Raw genomic sequence first — 20,036 nt, 5'->3', positions numbered from 1 at the left:
GAGTCCCAGACTCGACACGACTCAAAGAAGCAAAATATACACATGACTTTACATGATTTCTCAGATTGTGCAACAAGAGCATGGCAAACGTGATGGTTCTCAATCGGGCAAATTCATCCTTGAATACAGAAAGGCAAACTCTCACCATGCATCTCTCATACTCAAGCAAGTTTTCACTCAAAATGATCAACTGAGGTAATTCATTAGGACCATGATCAATCCAGATGCAAGTTGTTTTCCCAAAATCCCCATAATCAAAATCATAATAACTTTCAAAGCTAGGATTAAGGAAAGAGACAACCTGGCATGGTTCAGGCTCAAACAGCACTGCATTGTCGGAAGCGAGGTCACCGGCTGCTTCAGGAGGTCGCCATTGGTGATGAATCATTCCACGAGCATTCGCAATATGTTGATCTTGATTAGGAAGTTCCTCTTGAAACAAGCTCAGCGCCCCCTCGAATAGCTCAAGATTCTCTGTTTTCACTGAGATATCTTGCATAAACCAGGCATTTTCATGAAATTTTGTTAGCATATCTTCAAAAATGAGAGTCTCCTTGATGGATTGAGCTTCAAACATCTCCTCTAGTGGATCAAAGATAATCTCAAGTGGCCTTTCTTCTTCAAGTATAGTCTCGGGAGGTCGGAGCTGATGGTGGATCATATCACTCCCAGTAACTTGCTTATCTAGAAAAAATTTTGGTAGTAATTCCATTTGTGTTTCTTCTACAAGATCCTTCAATGCTCCCTCAAATAGCATAATGGTGATGAAATCTTCAAGCGCCCCTTTGAATTGTTCTTCATATCTGGGCTCACTTATGATGATTTGTGATTCTTCATTCAATATCTCAACTTGATTGTCTTCTTCAATGAGAACATTTGAAAACTCCTGCAATTCAATCTCAAGGATCTCCTCTTGTAGCATAAGTGAGAATTCTTCAAGGAATGAGTCGTCCTCTTCTTTAATTGCTTGTTCAACTCCTGGATCTTCCTTTATCACTGCTTGAATACTCTCAACTAATTCTTCAACTTTTGTTTCATAGTATTCCTTTTCAGGTGCAAGGCATGGCGAGCTATCCATTGTAATACATTGATCATCAGGTGCATTGGTATCGTCAACGTACACTTGATCCTTCTCACATTCAGATGTTGGAGCAATGTCCTGTTCATAGGTTCTCCTAAATTCAGTCGCGAGATGTGCACCCCAAGATTTGTTCATAATACACTCTTCCTCGGACAAAGTTGGCATTCCAAACTGGTTTCTGACTTGATTGATAGCCATTTCACATACTGAGCAAGTAAATTCAGAGTGAGGTGAGTTGTGAATTCTACACCACAATGGTAGCAATATGTTTTCAAGACGCACTTCACCGTCCAAAATGAGCTGACTCTCGATCATCCACATGAAGCTTAGAAGAGGATCCTTACTCTCTGGGACACTAAAGTTGCCTTCTTCTGTTTCTGGCCTGGGGACATCCCAAAAGAAGATTTTTCCCTGCGCTGCCGATTCCATCCTTGATAAGTATTTCAAGCAATGCATTTCATCATGTTCCTCTGTCTCGTGGACTCGACACTGCCCTGGTCTTGCAAACTCGGACAATTTGCGTGGATAAAGTTGCGTATCTAATCTCCACCAAAGTTCAGGAAAATCAACTTGTTGCTCCTCGTGAAACTGTTGCCGCTCCATTGAGAAATCTTTCTTTTTTGATTTTTGATTTTTCAATTTTTTTTTTTTGGGTTTTCTATTTTTCACTTTTTTTTGGATTTTCTATTTTTCACTTTTTTTGGATTTTCTGGAATAAGAGAGATCTTGAATATCTCAGATTCAACTTGAACGTTCAACTGGTTCCAGCTTGATTCCTTCTCGCGTAAGTCCAACTGACGACCCAACGGTCACCTTCCTTCGAGTGTTTGAGAAAAAGCTTTCCACTGATCTTCCTTGGATTCAAGAGTTCGTGTTCACTGTCAGGCGCTCCTCAGGATCTGACGTTCAAATGCTCAGCCCTCCTTCTAGCGCCAATTCTGTTGTGCGCGGGAGGAGGGACAAAAGCTCTTGAGATAACCTCCGTAAATTTGAAGTGATAGAATCTGGAGTTCACGTACAAGCCCTCCTTCTAGCGCCAATTCTGTTGACGTGTGTTTTATACACAGCCTAACACAGAATAAAATACCTAAGGGTATCTTATCCTCTCTTGAGAAAATAGTCTCTAACTGCTGAAGATTCGCGTAAAGGATCAGTTAGGTAGACTCCAAGGTTCTTTTAGTGGGGTCTCCACGTGTGGACAAGCCTTTTTAGTGGTATGATGTGATTTGCTGTTTCCTTCAAGGCTTCTTACGGATTCAATAGTTCGAAGGTTTCACTAATCTAAAAGGAACTTTCAAAAAAAATGGAAAAAGATAGGGCTTAAGAGGTCTAATCTAGCCTAACCCTATGAACGACTTAGCATGGATGAGATTTGGCAAGACTCAACCAATTTCAATTTCGCCATAAGACAACAACTCAACTGAAATTAGTGCGATCTTCTAAGGTAATAATGATGTTCAATGCATCAAAGACCAAGGACACTACTACGAAGGTACATATCCTAGATACGAAAATGCTTGAAGGTGAAGGACTCAAGGTGTTTTCCAGTCGACCACACAAGGCGTTCCTACAATCAGCAAGAAGCTAGTGGTTTGGATTGCGAGTCCTACCAAATATCAAATCTCACACTTAGTCTTTCTAATTAACAAACTACTTTGATTGAGCGTGATTCAAGTACATCCAACAACCATGAAGATAACTCAAGAAACTTGCAACAAAACACCATAACTTCAATATTTTATTGATTTCCAAGTCATCATATACAACAATTGCTTGAACTTCTCTCTTCAAGACTCAATCTTGCTACAAAATAAAAATTGCTTACAATTCTAATCTCTCTATTTCACTCTTAACTCTATTCTCTATTAACTGACTATTACAAATGAAATGAAAATGGGGGTATAAATAGCATCCTTTGTTCGTGTCTTTTGCGCTTATTCCATTTGCTCGCATGAAGTTTTGAGTGTATTAAAGGGATCATCGCCCTTGTCCCTTGGAGAGGGACAGGAGCGATCCATGTCCTTTCCTTGACCTTGTCAACTTTGCACTTCGATCTTCATTGTAATGCCCTTCAAACGTCGTCCTTCACCTTACCTAACCTTGCTTCGCTTTGATCTTTGAAGGAACGTGCGTGCTTTTGATGATATCGCCTTGGTCCTTGTCCAAAGGACAGGAGCGATGTGAGGCTTTTACATTATTTGGCAATGTTTGGACGTTCAACACTTTTGCGAATTATCTTCAAACGATGCCTTGGACCATATGCTACCTTAAGACGTCTTGACTTAGCTTGATCTTGAAGCAAAACAAGGAATCCAAAGCAAATCGCCCTGGTCCCTTGGAGAGGGACAGGAGCGATATAGTCTCCATGCTCAAAATAATGATCATTTCACGTTCAAAACTCTTGTTTATCATCCTTTTACCATACCATGGACCCTCTAAAACATTGCAATGTCTTGTCCTTACGTAAATTTTGCATGAAATGGCCAATGCATCTAACATCGCCTTGGTCCCTTCCTAAGGGACAGGAGCGATCTATGTTATAGGGTGTCAATTTCTTCATTTTAACGTCCTTTGAGTGTTTGCGCATGATGAAAGCGCCTTGAAATGTCCTCGCCACCTTTCGTCCTGGCTTGGATCGGGCTCGAACTTTGGAGGGACGACCTTGAACTTGAGAGGGACGTATCTTCACCATTGTATCGCCCTGGTCCCTTGGAGAGGGACAGGAGCGATCCTTCCTTTGTGGCCTTCATCTTACTTTGCCAGGTTCCAAGTTTATATTCAACGGAGTCGTCCTTCTTCACTCTATCCGCCCATGCCTTGACATTGTTTGTAATTTTCCAAAAAGAGGTAATTATATCAAAAATCGCTCTGGTCCCTTGGAGAGGGACAGGAGCGAACTAGGCATTTAGCATTGGTATGGACGTCCCAAAAATCTTCAATTTATATTCAATGCATTCATCTCATGTTCTTCCTTGTTTTTGAACGTAAACTTGCCTTGACCTTTGTCTGGATTTTGCATAATGAAGGAAATCGCTCTGGTCCCTGGGAGAGGGACGAGAGCTACAAGGTACCTCGCCCTGGTCCCTTGGAGAGGGACAGGAGCGATTTGGTCAATATAGGTCATTCTCCTTCGTTTTTGCATCTCAAATTATATTCATTTGGCAAAGTATCTTCCTTCGGACGTCCTCAAATCATTAAACTTTCAAAATCTTGCAAGGACAAGACGAAATTTGAATTGTAGCTCCGGTCCTTCACTGAGGGACAGGAGCGATTTTCCTCCTGGGGGCATTTCTGTGCTCATGAAAATCTTCAATTTATATTCAATGGAAAGATCTCGCCGTTCTCCATCACTTCAAACGTAAAATTTGTCTGGACTCTGCAAGGATGATGAGATATTTGAAATTGAGCTCCCGTCCTTCACTGAGGGACAGGAGCGATTTTGCTCCTACAGGCCAAAATAACAAGATTTTTCACATTTTAACACTTCACGAGGCGAAAACAAATCAATTCCAATGCCCAGGATCAAACTTCAAAAAAGTCAAAATTTGGTCAAAATATTCAATCAGACAAAAATTCATATTGACGGTCAACACTTAGACAAATTTAGACTCTGCATCAACATTCCAATTGAAAATTAGACCATTCTGGCGAATTCATTGCATTCAAAATTTGCATTCTAGAAAAGGAAATTCAAAAGCTCCCAAAACTGACTGGATTTTGGCTTGAAAAGGCAAAATTTAAAACTCTAAGGCTTGACCCTAAATCCAGACAACTAACAAACTAACAAAACCCTAGAAAAAGCAAAGCGAAAACGAACAAAACGAGCAAAAAAAAAAACATGGGTCCCCATTTGCAATGGGGCGATGTGTGAAAACGTCACAACATCTAGCGCCACCTTGAATAAATGTTGAAAAACATTTCAGAGATAAAGACTCAATCGACACCTAGAACCTCTGGAAAATTCAACTTAGCTCATCAAGAGATTAGAAAATGCACTCAAAGTAGAAGGAGAATCTTTAACCATATCTAGACACTTAGTCTTTGATTACCCAGGTGTGTGCAAGTGTATTCATTCCTCTCGACAAGACAACTATAACTTTCAGGTTCCCCTGTGATTAGCTACGTAGTTTATCTGAACTTCGAAAGCATCCTGGATAGAGCCTCGCTGCCAGTCAGACGTCCATAGTCCCGACGAGGTTATCGCCGCAAGCTCACGAACATTGCTCCATTGCCAGCCAGGCGTCTATAGCCCCGATGGAGTTACTCGCATATTCCCTTTAGCCAATTTTGATATTTCATTTCATTTCATTTTTTTCTCATTTTTCTCTTTCATTTTCTCATTTTTCTCATTTTTTCCTTTTGATATTGCTTTTTCTCTTCGTCAATTCCTTTGGCTCGTAAGCAGTGAAGCTTACTAGGGTTTGAGGATTGCGGTGGCGCTGAAGCCAGATTTTAGATTTTTCACCAATCACAGCTTTGCCTGAAAACCATAATGACTCGGAGTCTATTAATGTGTGAAGATATAGTAATCAACAAATGTCGGCATCAAGACACAGAAAATGATTCCCTTCCAAGTCAAATACAGGTCCTAATCAGATGATAAAACTAAAGAGGAACAACCTCGGATTCCAAACACTTCATGAATAGATATCTAAGAAAGGAGTCTAACATAAGATCCAAGATATTGCCAGTGTGCGGGCAACAACACAAACGCCCCCTTACAAGATGGAGACTCCCACTCAAGACACCTAAACTAAAGCAAACCGACCGACAAACCGACCCAAAGCAAACTAAACTAAAACGCACACCAAAAGCAAACTAAACTAAAACGCACACCAAAAGCAAACTACTAAACTACCTGAGCCACGCTAGATCATGAGTCAAATGACTCAAGGCAAACCAGAACAAGGCTCAAAAGACCTCTAACCTAAAACGCGAAAAGAAAACCTACTCTAAACCTATATACAAGAGTCCCAGACTCGACACGACTCAAAGAAGCAAAATATACACATGACTTTACATGATTTCTCAGATTGTGCAACAAGAGCATGGCAAACGTGATGGTTCTCAATCGGGCAAATTCATCCTTGAATACAGAAAGGCAAACTCTCACCATGCATCTCTCATACTCAAGCAAGTTTTCACTCAAAATGATCAACTGAGGTAATTCATTAGGACCATGATCAATCCAGATGCAAGTTGTTTTCCCAAAATCCCCATAATCAAAATCATAATAACTTTCAAAGCTAGGATTAAGGAAAGAGACAACCTGGCATGGTTCAGGCTCAAACAGCACTGCATTGTCGGAAGCGAGGTCACCGGCTGCTTCAGGAGGTCGCCATTGGTGATGAATCATTCCACGAGCATTCGCAATATGTTGATCTTGATTAGGAAGTTCCTCTTGAAACAAGCTCAGCGCCCCCTCGAATAGCTCAAGATTCTCTGTTTTCACTGAGATATCTTGCATAAACCAGGCATTTTCATGAAATTTTGTTAGCATATCTTCAAAAATGAGAGTCTCCTTGATGGATTGAGCTTCAAACATCTCCTCTAGTGGATCAAAGATAATCTCAAGTGGCCTTTCTTCTTCAAGTATAGTCTCGGGAGGTCGGAGCTGATGGTGGATCATATCACTCCCAGTAACTTGCTTATCTAGAAAAAATTTTGGTAGTAATTCCATTTGTGTTTCTTCTACAAGATCCTTCAATGCTCCCTCAAATAGCATAATGGTGATGAAATCTTCAAGCGCCCCTTTGAATTGTTCTTCATATCTGGGCTCACTTATGATGATTTGTGATTCTTCATTCAATATCTCAACTTGATTGTCTTCTTCAATGAGAACATTTGAAAACTCCTGCAATTCAATCTCAAGGATCTCCTCTTGTAGCATAAGTGAGAATTCTTCAAGGAATGAGTCGTCCTCTTCTTTAATTGCTTGTTCAACTCCTGGATCTTCCTTTATCACTGCTTGAATACTCTCAACTAATTCTTCAACTTTTGTTTCATAGTATTCCTTTTCAGGTGCAAGGCATGGCGAGCTATCCATTGTAATACATTGATCATCAGGTGCATTGGTATCGTCAACGTACACTTGATCCTTCTCACATTCAGATGTTGGAGCAATGTCCTGTTCATAGGTTCTCCTAAATTCAGTCGCGAGATGTGCACCCCAAGATTTGTTCATAATACACTCTTCCTCGGACAAAGTTGGCATTCCAAACTGGTTTCTGACTTGATTGATAGCCATTTCACATACTGAGCAAGTAAATTCAGAGTGAGGTGAGTTGTGAATTCTACACCACAATGGTAGCAATATGTTTTCAAGACGCACTTCACCGTCCAAAATGAGCTGACTCTCGATCATCCACATGAAGCTTAGAAGAGGATCCTTACTCTCTGGGACACTAAAGTTGCCTTCTTCTGTTTCTGGCCTGGGGACATCCCAAAAGAAGATTTTTCCCTGCGCTGCCGATTCCATCCTTGATAAGTATTTCAAGCAATGCATTTCATCATGTTCCTCTGTCTCGTGGACTCGACACTGCCCTGGTCTTGCAAACTCGGACAATTTGCGTGGATAAAGTTGCGTATCTAATCTCCACCAAAGTTCAGGAAAATCAACTTGTTGCTCCTCGTGAAACTGTTGCCGCTCCATTGAGAAATCTTTCTTTTTTGATTTTTGATTTTTCAATTTTTTTTTTTTGGGTTTTCTATTTTTCACTTTTTTTTGGATTTTCTATTTTTCACTTTTTTTGGATTTTCTGGAATAAGAGAGATCTTGAATATCTCAGATTCAACTTGAACGTTCAACTGGTTCCAGCTTGATTCCTTCTCGCGTAAGTCCAACTGACGACCCAACGGTCACCTTCCTTCGAGTGTTTGAGAAAAAGCTTTCCACTGATCTTCCTTGGATTCAAGAGTTCGTGTTCACTGTCAGGCGCTCCTCAGGATCTGACGTTCAAATGCTCAGCCCTCCTTCTAGCGCCAATTCTGTTGTGCGCGGGAGGAGGGACAAAAGCTCTTGAGATAACCTCCGTAAATTTGAAGTGATAGAATCTGGAGTTCACGTACAAGCCCTCCTTCTAGCGCCAATTCTGTTGACGTGTGTTTTATACACAGCCTAACACAGAATAAAATACCTAAGGGTATCTTATCCTCTCTTGAGAAAATAGTCTCTAACTGCTGAAGATTCGCGTAAAGGATCAGTTAGGTAGACTCCAAGGTTCTTTTAGTGGGGTCTCCACGTGTGGACAAGCCTTTTTAGTGGTATGATGTGATTTGCTGTTTCCTTCAAGGCTTCTTACGGATTCAATAGTTCGAAGGTTTCACTAATCTAAAAGGAACTTTCAAAAAAAATGGAAAAAGATAGGGCTTAAGAGGTCTAATCTAGCCTAACCCTATGAACGACTTAGCATGGATGAGATTTGGCAAGACTCAACCAATTTCAATTTCGCCATAAGACAACAACTCAACTGAAATTAGTGCGATCTTCTAAGGTAATAATGATGTTCAATGCATCAAAGACCAAGGACACTACTACGAAGGTACATATCCTAGATACGAAAATGCTTGAAGGTGAAGGACTCAAGGTGTTTTCCAGTCGACCACACAAGGCGTTCCTACAATCAGCAAGAAGCTAGTGGTTTGGATTGCGAGTCCTACCAAATATCAAATCTCACACTTAGTCTTTCTAATTAACAAACTACTTTGATTGAGCGTGATTCAAGTACATCCAACAACCATGAAGATAACTCAAGAAACTTGCAACAAAACACCATAACTTCAATATTTTATTGATTTCCAAGTCATCATATACAACAATTGCTTGAACTTCTCTCTTCAAGACTCAATCTTGCTACAAAATAAAAATTGCTTACAATTCTAATCTCTCTATTTCACTCTTAACTCTATTCTCTATTAACTGACTATTACAAATGAAATGAAAATGGGGGTATAAATAGCATCCTTTGTTCGTGTCTTTTGCGCTTATTCCATTTGCTCGCATGAAGTTTTGAGTGTATTAAAGGGATCATCGCCCTTGTCCCTTGGAGAGGGACAGGAGCGATCCATGTCCTTTCCTTGACCTTGTCAACTTTGCACTTCGATCTTCATTGTAATGCCCTTCAAACGTCGTCCTTCACCTTACCTAACCTTGCTTCGCTTTGATCTTTGAAGGAACGTGCGTGCTTTTGATGATATCGCCTTGGTCCTTGTCCAAAGGACAGGAGCGATGTGAGGCTTTTACATTATTTGGCAATGTTTGGACGTTCAACACTTTTGCGAATTATCTTCAAACGATGCCTTGGACCATATGCTACCTTAAGACGTCTTGACTTAGCTTGATCTTGAAGCAAAACAAGGAATCCAAAGCAAATCGCCCTGGTCCCTTGGAGAGGGACAGGAGCGATATAGTCTCCATGCTCAAAATAATGATCATTTCACGTTCAAAACTCTTGTTTATCATCCTTTTACCATACCATGGACCCTCTAAAACATTGCAATGTCTTGTCCTTACGTAAATTTTGCATGAAATGGCCAATGCATCTAACATCGCCTTGGTCCCTTCCTAAGGGACAGGAGCGATCTATGTTATAGGGTGTCAATTTCTTCATTTTAACGTCCTTTGAGTGTTTGCGCATGATGAAAGCGCCTTGAAATGTCCTCGCCACCTTTCGTCCTGGCTTGGATCGGGCTCGAACTTTGGAGGGACGACCTTGAACTTGAGAGGGACGTATCTTCACCATTGTATCGCCCTGGTCCCTTGGAGAGGGACAGGAGCGATCCTTCCTTTGTGGCCTTCATCTTACTTTGCCAGGTTCCAAGTTTATATTCAACGGAGTCGTCCTTCTTCACTCTATCCGCCCATGCCTTGACATTGTTTGTAATTTTCCAAAAAGAGGTAATTATATCAAAAATCGCTCTGGTCCCTTGGAGAGGGACAGGAGCGAACTAGGCATTTAGCATTGGTATGGACGTCCCAAAAATCTTCAATTTATATTCAATGCATTCATCTCATGTTCTTCCTTGTTTTTGAACGTAAACTTGCCTTGACCTTTGTCTGGATTTTGCATAATGAAGGAAATCGCTCTGGTCCCTGGGAGAGGGACGAGAGCTACAAGGTACCTCGCCCTGGTCCCTTGGAGAGGGACAGGAGCGATTTGGTCAATATAGGTCATTCTCCTTCGTTTTTGCATCTCAAATTATATTCATTTGGCAAAGTATCTTCCTTCGGACGTCCTCAAATCATTAAACTTTCAAAATCTTGCAAGGACAAGACGAAATTTGAATTGTAGCTCCGGTCCTTCACTGAGGGACAGGAGCGATTTTCCTCCTGGGGGCATTTCTGTGCTCATGAAAATCTTCAATTTATATTCAATGGAAAGATCTCGCCGTTCTCCATCACTTCAAACGTAAAATTTGTCTGGACTCTGCAAGGATGATGAGATATTTGAAATTGAGCTCCCGTCCTTCACTGAGGGACAGGAGCGATTTTGCTCCTACAGGCCAAAATAACAAGATTTTTCACATTTTAACACTTCACGAGGCGAAAACAAATCAATTCCAATGCCCAGGATCAAACTTCAAAAAAGTCAAAATTTGGTCAAAATATTCAATCAGACAAAAATTCATATTGACGGTCAACACTTAGACAAATTTAGACTCTGCATCAACATTCCAATTGAAAATTAGACCATTCTGGCGAATTCATTGCATTCAAAATTTGCATTCTAGAAAAGGAAATTCAAAAGCTCCCAAAACTGACTGGATTTTGGCTTGAAAAGGCAAAATTTAAAACTCTAAGGCTTGACCCTAAATCCAGACAACTAACAAACTAACAAAACCCTAGAAAAAGCAAAGCGAAAACGAACAAAACGAGCAAAAAAAAAAACATGGGTCCCCATTTGCAATGGGGCGATGTGTGAAAACGTCACAACACAACCCTAAGCAATCACCCAACTATCTATATAAAAATCCCATGCCAACCGTGCTTGATTACTTTATGATTTGAATCAAAAACATTTATTCCAGTCACAGATGATAACATTTATGATCTTATACATGCTCGTATCAACAAAGTCGCCTGTGTACATCCAAAAGGAATCCATTGTTCTGTTTACCAGTGATTTTCATAAAAGAGTCATGATAATAAAGATGTGCTGAAGATTACTCTCGATAACAGCCAAGCAATTACAGCATTAAAGAAGTTCTTATTTGATTGATAATCAATATTCAAAAGCAGTAAATCATGTTGTAACCCTTCCAGACAATAAGGAACTGCTCAGCCCCTTCAAAGCATCCAGAGGACAATGTCAACCTGAATAGCAATGACAAATCTGCATATCTCTTTTTGACATCAATGACAAATCTATTCAACTATGTCTAACAAACCTAGGGCCATTTTAATCTCGAACCCATATCAAAACTGTATTTTTGATATATACAAGACTAAATGGGCAAACCTAGTAACATAGGTTAATTCTTTTCATATAATTTAACAGTCCTATGGACAAAAAAGAAGTAGAGGAAACAAAAAGCATGTAAGATTCATTGGAATCTACTTTACCAGTGACATTAGTTTCCTTACTTGCAAGCACACCAAGTTATAAGATTCATTGGTAATTATCATCAACAGGTTTGAATCCACCACTGACTTGCAACAATCTATTAAAAATATATGGCAAATTCTCTTCTATATCTCAAATATTGAATTCTTATATGATCAAAGTGCATAGCTTTCCAATGCAAATGATGGCAAAAACTTTAGAAAGGCATATAAAAATTGAAACTAGATACAAACAAATTTTGCATCAGAATATATTGTTTGTGCTTACTTGTTCCTGCTTTATACGGATAACATCTCCTTTTGCTGCTTCTAAAGCAGCTCTAAGCCTTGCTACCTCACCCGTAGAAGTTGCTTCCAACTCTGCAAGTTTTGATTCTCTGTCAGCCAATTGTGCCTGTTAACAAGACAAGCAGTAAGTCGCATAAAAATTCTGCCGAAAGACAAGCATACATCTGACTACTTGTATAGTGGTAATGTAAGGACTTTTTATTTCTGATAATTTGAATTAGACAATAACACCATTAAAGATTATTTTAAAGGAATAAAATGGAAAGATAGATGAGGATAGGACCATTTTCATTGTTGCTGCCATTCCTTACCAAAGATACAGAGCATACCACCAGATTTTATTATACAATAAAGGGCAAACCAATCCTATCCAGTAAATGATGCTTTAACTCAATCGTATAAAACAGTGTGCAGAAAAAAGAAAATTGATTGGGTAAAATGTAATCTATAAAAGTCATTATAATAATAATATAATCGATACTCAATTTAGAAAGGACTCTAAATAAGTAAGCCTTTGAAGAAAGAATTTAGTACAAAACCTAATTAACAATATTGTCGTTGATCCAAATTAAAAGATAAAAGAATGAAGAATGAGCTTAAGATTTGAAAACGCAATGTTTTTGTACTCAAGGATCAATAGACGACTCTCATGAGTCAATATAAACACACTTGTAATGATCCCACTCTCAACATGGAGAACATCACGCATATGCTAGAGATTTGCTTCTAGAGATAAAGCGAAATGTAGCAATAACATTATAGGTTCATGGGACTAGATGATGGATAAGTTCACTTGATTTAGTATTTTCTCAGTTGTAAAAACGTTAGAGTTATTATGCTACAGTTTGATACGTGATCTTTACTGAGACGATCTGGAGCAGCAGCTCCTTATAATTTAATCTGTTCACTTTTGATTAACTATACTTAACAGAAAAAAAAATCATGTATTACAATCTGATTGTTAGAGGTCACCCCCTTGAAGTGGTCCGCTATTTTTCTTATTTCTGTATTTATTTTTTCAAAACACCATAACAAAGTAATATTAGAGCAACCATTCAAGCAAATATTTTTGTTTCTACTATAACATACACACCATTCTCAATTGAAGCCTAATTTTTTCTCGGTTCATAAGCATATGCCAAATACAAGTTTAGATAAAAAATTTGAGTTTTACCATAAATTTTATTATCAGAGCTACAATTTAGGCCAATATTTTTGTTTCTCCCATATCTTCCCATTGTTAATTTGAAGTTGATTTTTTGGGGGGTTTAGAGGTATACACCAAATATAGGTTCAAATATAAATTTGGAGTTTTACAGTAAGTTTTATGCAAGTTATTGGACTCTTTTTTCCATTAATTTGCCCAACAAGCTGCAAATTTCAAAAACTTTAAGAAAATATATTTCTGGAAAGCTTATGAACAATTGGGTGGGGTTACCACTTTGTAATTTATTCTTCAATACAAAATGCATTCCTTAATTTAGTGATCAGAAAATGGTCAAAATAGGAATAGAAAATTCTGTCATGACTCACAACCCATGTTTTAAAATTTTATGGTTACAAATCACAACAAATACTATCCTTCCTTAAGATTAAGAAATAATCTAGAGTACAAAATAAAAGCAAAATTGAAGCCGAGTCATCTTTAGGATTAGAAGACTTTTCCACAAATACTAACTCCAAGGACCCTTTTTATTGTCCACCACCTTAAATTGAGGGAAAAATCCCACAAAGATGTGAAACCATAATAAATTTTATACAGGAAAATTTATAAGACTCAACTGCAACATCCTTATATGGTGGTTTAGATATGTTTTAATAAAAAATATTGCTAGAATTAAGGCACCAACAAAACCACCAAGGTGGATAGAACTCTGATAGACAAAATCAAGAGATAGAAAAACCTTTTCAAGAATAAAAATTAAATCCATCCAAAATAGGCATTCATTAGTTCAATTATACAAATTTACCTTCATGGATAAAATTCATGAAACAATACATGGAACTTCATAATATTCCAAACAAGGCAATGGTTGGCATTGCCTCTCTATATTTAGAATCAAAACCTTATCCATGGTACCAATGGAGGATGGGTGACAAGAAAATGAAAATGCTTAGCTGGAAAGAGTTTAGTAATAATTTAGCAACCCTCTGTGAGAAACCGTGGACTGGAACTGATGCTACACAACTAACAAATTTTAAATAATTAAGGTCTATCGCTGAATATAATGCTAAGCATATGAGATTGAAAAATTAGACTCATAAGGCTACAAATCGAAACCAATGAATTTACTGAACAAATTAAAGATGATGTTTGTTTGTTGGAACCTTGCACAATTAGAAAAGCTATGCAACAAGCATTCCATATTGAGCAACAAAAATTCACCACTAGTAGATCTACGCAAGGTCAAATTATAGGATGGAAAGATGGAAATGTAATTAATCTTATTAACAAAAATCAGGTGAACTCCCTTAACCCCAGACAAATAACTAAACAATCTTCTAAACAAGAGGTTGACAAAAGAGAAAAACGTCTATGTTGCCATTGCGATAGCATATGATCTAGGAGCCATAAGTGTGATAATAATGAGAATAGACTAAAAATTATTGAGAATGATTTTGAAGAAGAGTGAGAACTAACTATAGAAGAACCAAATATGGAACTAGAGCATGCAAATTTAAGCGAGGAAGAAAGCAATACTATCTCCCTAAATGTATTGAATGGCACAACCAAACCATAAACGCTTAAAGCGTTTAACAATGTTGGTTGATACAAGTAAGACACACAACTTTACTAATAGAAAATTGGCTAATGAACTCAATTGTTTTGTCTATCCAGTCACTAACTTCCAAGCCATAATAGTTGATGAGAAAAACTCTCTTACGGCGGTAAATGTCATCATATAAAACTTCCAATTGGAGATTATCATGTAAACTCTGAAATGTTTACTATTCCAATCGGAGGAACAAATGTAGTTTTAGGAGTGCAATGGCTTAGACAATTAGGAACATTATCCTTCAATTTTGAAGAATTATTCACTACTTTTACTACACTAGGAAAGACAATAAATTGATATGGATACAATCACCACCAAATCAAATTATTAGCTCCACAAGATGGACAAATCGCTTAAGATAAGTTCTTATAGCATAAGGGCACAACTACATTTTGTAGAAGCATGAGATGTAAAAACTAAAGATCAATCAAAGCTTCAACAGATCATTCAACACCATCAAGAAGCATTACAAAAACCCAAGGGTTTACTCCAAATCAAAGACCATGATTATAACATTGAATTGATACCATAGAGCACCGTTTATCTCAATAAAAGTGCCTATTTATCCCCAAGGATTAGCTAACACAAAGGATAAGCCATGAAGAAACTACACACATTACAAGGAGTTCAACAAGATCACTCGTAAAGAGTCTCATAAATTTAAGATTTCAACCATTTCTTCACAAATTGGTGTTGGTATTGTTTGACCAAATCTTTATCTATAATGAAACATGGAATGATGAAAAATTCATTGAAAAAATTATGGAGTTGCTAAGCATTGAGGGCAACACTTTTCCAAAGAGGATGTGAGTGTTATGATTCTAATATAATGTATTCTTAAGTATAATAGGGATAAGCACTCATAGCACGTTTAACCTTAACATTAGTTTTAGTTACAACTTTAACCCCTCTTAATTAGGATGAACAGATATGTCCCTATATAGTTATCACTATAAATAAAGAAGACGATTCTCGTCCATATCATCATAACTTCAAATCATATATTATTATAAAGTTATTGGACGTCAGCCCCTCAAAGTGGTCTTGTATTTCCAGATGTTTGCATTTATTTTCAAACAATATCATAACAAAGAAGGCAGTGAAGTGGGGGCCACGATAGCAGGTTGATTGGGCACATCCTAAAGAGAGCTAGCATATGAAACCAACAATGTGGGGCAAATGTCAGAGGCTATACCTGCAGGTTTCCTTGGAAGAAAAGTACACCAAATATGTTTCAGGGAGTGGTGAAGATCAGCAAGGAGGGCAAGATGTCGAGAAGCAAGTATATCACAATTCTTGCAATAGCGAAAACAGGGATAATCTTGATAGATGGAGGGCACAGATGGAAGGTCATGAGATAGTGAAAATGGGAGCATTTGATGGAGAGATTTCATTCATCATTAGCTCACCAATTCATAGGGCAGGAGCCATGGAGGTAAGGAGAGCAAGGAAGAAAAGTGTGGGGAAACAATTCAAGGGCAGTGTCTCAAAGGGCTTGACAAAGGAAGTCACATATGAAGTCAATCTAAAAATTTTAATGCACAAAGCAAAAGCAACTAGGACTGTGGTTTAACGTTGACTCTGTTTAAGAGACATACTACCAACAGGACTCCATTTCTATTTATTTCTCCCCAGCATGACAAGTAAATGAAAAGAGTTAAGGCAAGTCTCTACAAAACCACTGAAGAAGTTTTTTAAATGCTTCAATCTTCTTGAGAAATACAAATTTGGTCCAAGAAAAGAAAGCCCCATGAAATATAACCAAGGCGAAAAGGACCCTTGACTCAAAGCAAACATAGTTAAGCAAGAAAAACAAAGAAATAGACGTACAGGAACTAACCTATAAAAAACGATAACAGATACAGAGTAAACCCTCATAGCTGTGTTGAGGAAAGCTTCATATTGAAGGTTTCTGAGACAAGTGAATCATATGAAGAGTCTATGGGCAAGTCACAGTGAAGATCATGAAGTTTTAAGATACTCTAGTCTAGAAATACACAAAGGCCATGCATGTTCAACCAATCTTGTGGTAGTGCTGGTATACCCTACCTTTTATTACATGGTAGCATAAGAATTGCCTTAGTCAATATCATGCCAAGCAGGTTTGATATTTGAAAATGGACATGACTAGCATTTCATGGCCCAAAACCAGTGATAATTTATTATATTCTATATGTAGATGGACGGTGGTGGTCTGAAAGAACTACACAATTCGAAAAAATAATTTAATTGGCAACAATGTCCGGATCCCCTGCTGAAATAATTAGGACTTACATATATGCATCACATCTTTACTTCAGAGAACAACTTCACATTATTCATACAACCACGGAACATTTCACACAAAAAACAATCAGTAAGCAACAGCAAATGCTATCAAAATCAATACATATTTGCAAGAAATTCTTCTAAGATAAAATATTAAAAACAGGTATAAATTCATCAGACATTACAAATTTGATGGACTACAGAAACTTGAAATCTCTTTTAATTAACTTATTATCAATTACAAAATTTATGAAACCTCATAAGTAAAAGAGCTCTATATAAAAACTTTTCTCTTCGAACCACATTTGTAATAAAATGCCCATCATATTTTGCTAAATTTATTGTGAATTTTACCCGTTGCTTTGCTATAGATTCAGTTAATTTTCTACTTTCCAATGTTGCATCAGCCAACTGAGATTCAAAGCTCTCCACAATCTGCAAAAATTACAGCATATAGATAAGAATAGATAAGAAAACACCCTGGTTAAAGTCCTCATGGGAAGAACTTAACAATAAATACTGGCAAGACAACTATGGCCTCTACACAGAAAATTACCTTTTGATTTTTTGCACTAAGTTCTAAAAGGGATGCTTGGTTCTTTTCCTCCAATAATTTTAATGAATTCTGTGTCTCCTGCAACACCTACCCAATAGAAAAGTGCAAGGAAACTCTTTAACAAAAAGCAAAGAAAATATTAACAATGATAAAGTTCCAATTTTACAAAACGAACATTCAAGCTTTCTAGCTGTTAGTTAACAAATTGTGTCTCTCAAAATTTGCAATCAAATGACTCTCTCAACCCAAAACAGAGAAACACTATCTGACTAACAGTTGGGCTAACAATGATAATTTTATTACCCTCTGAATTTTAATGTGATACAGCTCCCACTTATGAATTATTTTTATGATTTTTAAATATATGAATTTAGGTATGTAATGTCCCCTTCTCATTGACGACCTTCCAGTGGTCCATTAGCCTATTCCTGAGACCCGTAGGCTAGGTGGAATGAAGAATGAGGGTCCAGCATTGATGAAGCGAGGACTTACTATTTTTAGTAAGTCAGGGAATGGCTATTTTGGTGATACTGTCCTACTGAGCTCTCCATGCTCTGTCACTGGGCGTGAAGATCATGCTTTTCAGAGCATTAGTTCTTGACTTACTATTTTTAGTAAGTGGCTGTGTGGCATAATTCTATTTCTGGCAGTGAACAAGGTCCTGATCCTGCAGCAGTTCAGTGGTCTTCCTGGCTCAGTTTCATCCTGGTCCTGACAGTAATCAGTACGGGAGTCATATGTGACATAATTAAATATTATTTCCTTATCCTAAGGTTTAATATTTAATTAATCTGATTAATTGCTACTGATTTATTGAATTTGGGATTAATGTCTATTATTTCCTAAGTATTTGGCGAATTTCATGTTTAATAAGGGGATGTCGAAATTATTGAGAGATATTATTTTATGACTTTTCTCTAATGTTTGCCGAGTGAATATCATGGGTCCATGCTTTTTGGCATGAGGGTTGAATTAAGAATATGGCGCCACTCTTGGGGTCCACGTGGGGTGGAATGAAATGCAAATGAAAGAAGTTGAGTTTGAAGGAATTTGCATTTGGATTTGATGGTGAGAAGTTATAAATAAGAGCCTTGGGCTCCCATTTGCTTCATCTTGAAAACTTGTAATGTTATGCTACCGGTTTGGCGACAAAACTTGAGGCTTCGGAGTGCGTCTCCCTAGTGCTTCTCGGTTTTGTACTTGAAACATAGTACCTAGCTATGTGTTGTATTCTACTACATTCTCAGAGCTTGCCATAGTCATTCTTGGTGTTGAAGCGTTTCTGGAGACTTGCTGTTTTGCATGTGGCTGAAGTACATTTTCGATCACACCTCTTTGCTGAAGCAACTGACGGTTATGGGTATCAGCTCTATCCTCCTTCCCAGCAATGGCGATACATTTTGTGAGTTTATAGCAATTTTAATTGAGTTTTGAATTTCCTAGACCAAACCGAAATTCTTAGGCTAGGCATGGGTTTTCTGTTTGCATTGGGATGTGTGCCAAATTAATGAGGGGTTTTTGGTAACATGGCTTGGGTTGGATTTTATTGTAATTGATCTAGTGTGGGTTTAGGACTGGTTTGGAGTGATTTGGATGTGTATTGAGGGAGTTATGAGCTTTTTAGAGTTTTCATAGGCTGCTGGTTTGTAATTCCAGCCTGCAGATTGGTTGTAGCAGAAATTTATGTTCTTATGGGAATAATCTGCATTACTCTCTTTCTCTTATCTCCATTTTTGTAAGGTTAGGTAGTAGTACTACTAACCAGTTCTGCTTTGTAACTCTCATCCCGCTGAAAAAGTGGAAGAGGCTGGCTTGCCGCCTACTATTAAGCAAAATTGTAATTTCAATCCTCCCACTGCATAAGTGGTCGAGTGATAGCTATGTGTAATGGTCCTCCCACTACATAAACGATCAAGTTGAGGTTGTTATGTAATTGCAGTCCTCCCACTGAAATATTGCGGTTGAGTGATTCTTATTTTTGTGTATCTTACTTGGCTGGTTCACTGCCAAGTTTCCTTGTTTTTCTGCTGGATAAGCGGAAGGGGTTGGCTTGCCGCCCAAGCATTGCATTGTGTTTCAGTTTCTTAAGCTAATGATCCCCTCAACACCGTATGCTCTCACCTTCCCACATTGGACACTTGGTGATCAAAAAGTGTAAGGGTTACTTTCCCAGCATGTTTCAGTTTATGATTTCTAACCTTAACAGGTTAACTTCTTGTTGATGTTTATTGTTGGCCTTCAAAATCAAAAAACAAAATAATAACTAGGATATTACAAGGTATGCTTTTGACCTGAAAGTAGGAAAGGTGACTAATACTTGCCCATCACCATGTGACAAGTATGAAATAATTTGAGTGAACTGAAAATATCAAGACTGTTTGAATACATGACATAGATAAATATTTTATTCCTCTTTCACCGCAGAGGTTGATGATTTCTTAGAAACTTCAAATGGAATCACAATCACAAATTTACAACACATAGATTGAAAGTTTATAACAGCAA

General features: G+C 37.9%; 1 protein-coding gene across 3 annotated transcripts in view; it reads right to left on the bottom strand.

Annotated features, from left to right (window-relative positions):
* Positions 1–20,036, bottom strand: part of LOC131064657 (protein GRIP) — a 289,846-nt gene that overhangs the window by 126,638 nt on the left and 143,172 nt on the right. For all 3 annotated transcript variants that reach the window (XM_059211056.1, XM_059211057.1, XM_059211058.1), the window contains 3 exons: positions 17,532–17,618; positions 17,330–17,410; positions 11,911–12,036 (listed from right to left, as the gene is read on the bottom strand). In XM_059211056.1, coding sequence (XP_059067039.1) covers positions 11,911–12,036; positions 17,330–17,410; positions 17,532–17,618 — 294 coding nt within the window. The remainder of the gene's footprint in view (positions 1–11,910; positions 12,037–17,329; positions 17,411–17,531; positions 17,619–20,036) is intronic.

This window comes from Cryptomeria japonica, chromosome 9, assembly GCF_030272615.1.
Source record: "Cryptomeria japonica chromosome 9, Sugi_1.0, whole genome shotgun sequence".
Lineage (NCBI taxonomy): Eukaryota > Viridiplantae > Streptophyta > Pinopsida > Cupressales > Cupressaceae > Cryptomeria > Cryptomeria japonica.
Note: the sequence above shows the minus strand (reverse complement) of the source record. Positions and strands in the feature narration are given on the sequence as shown.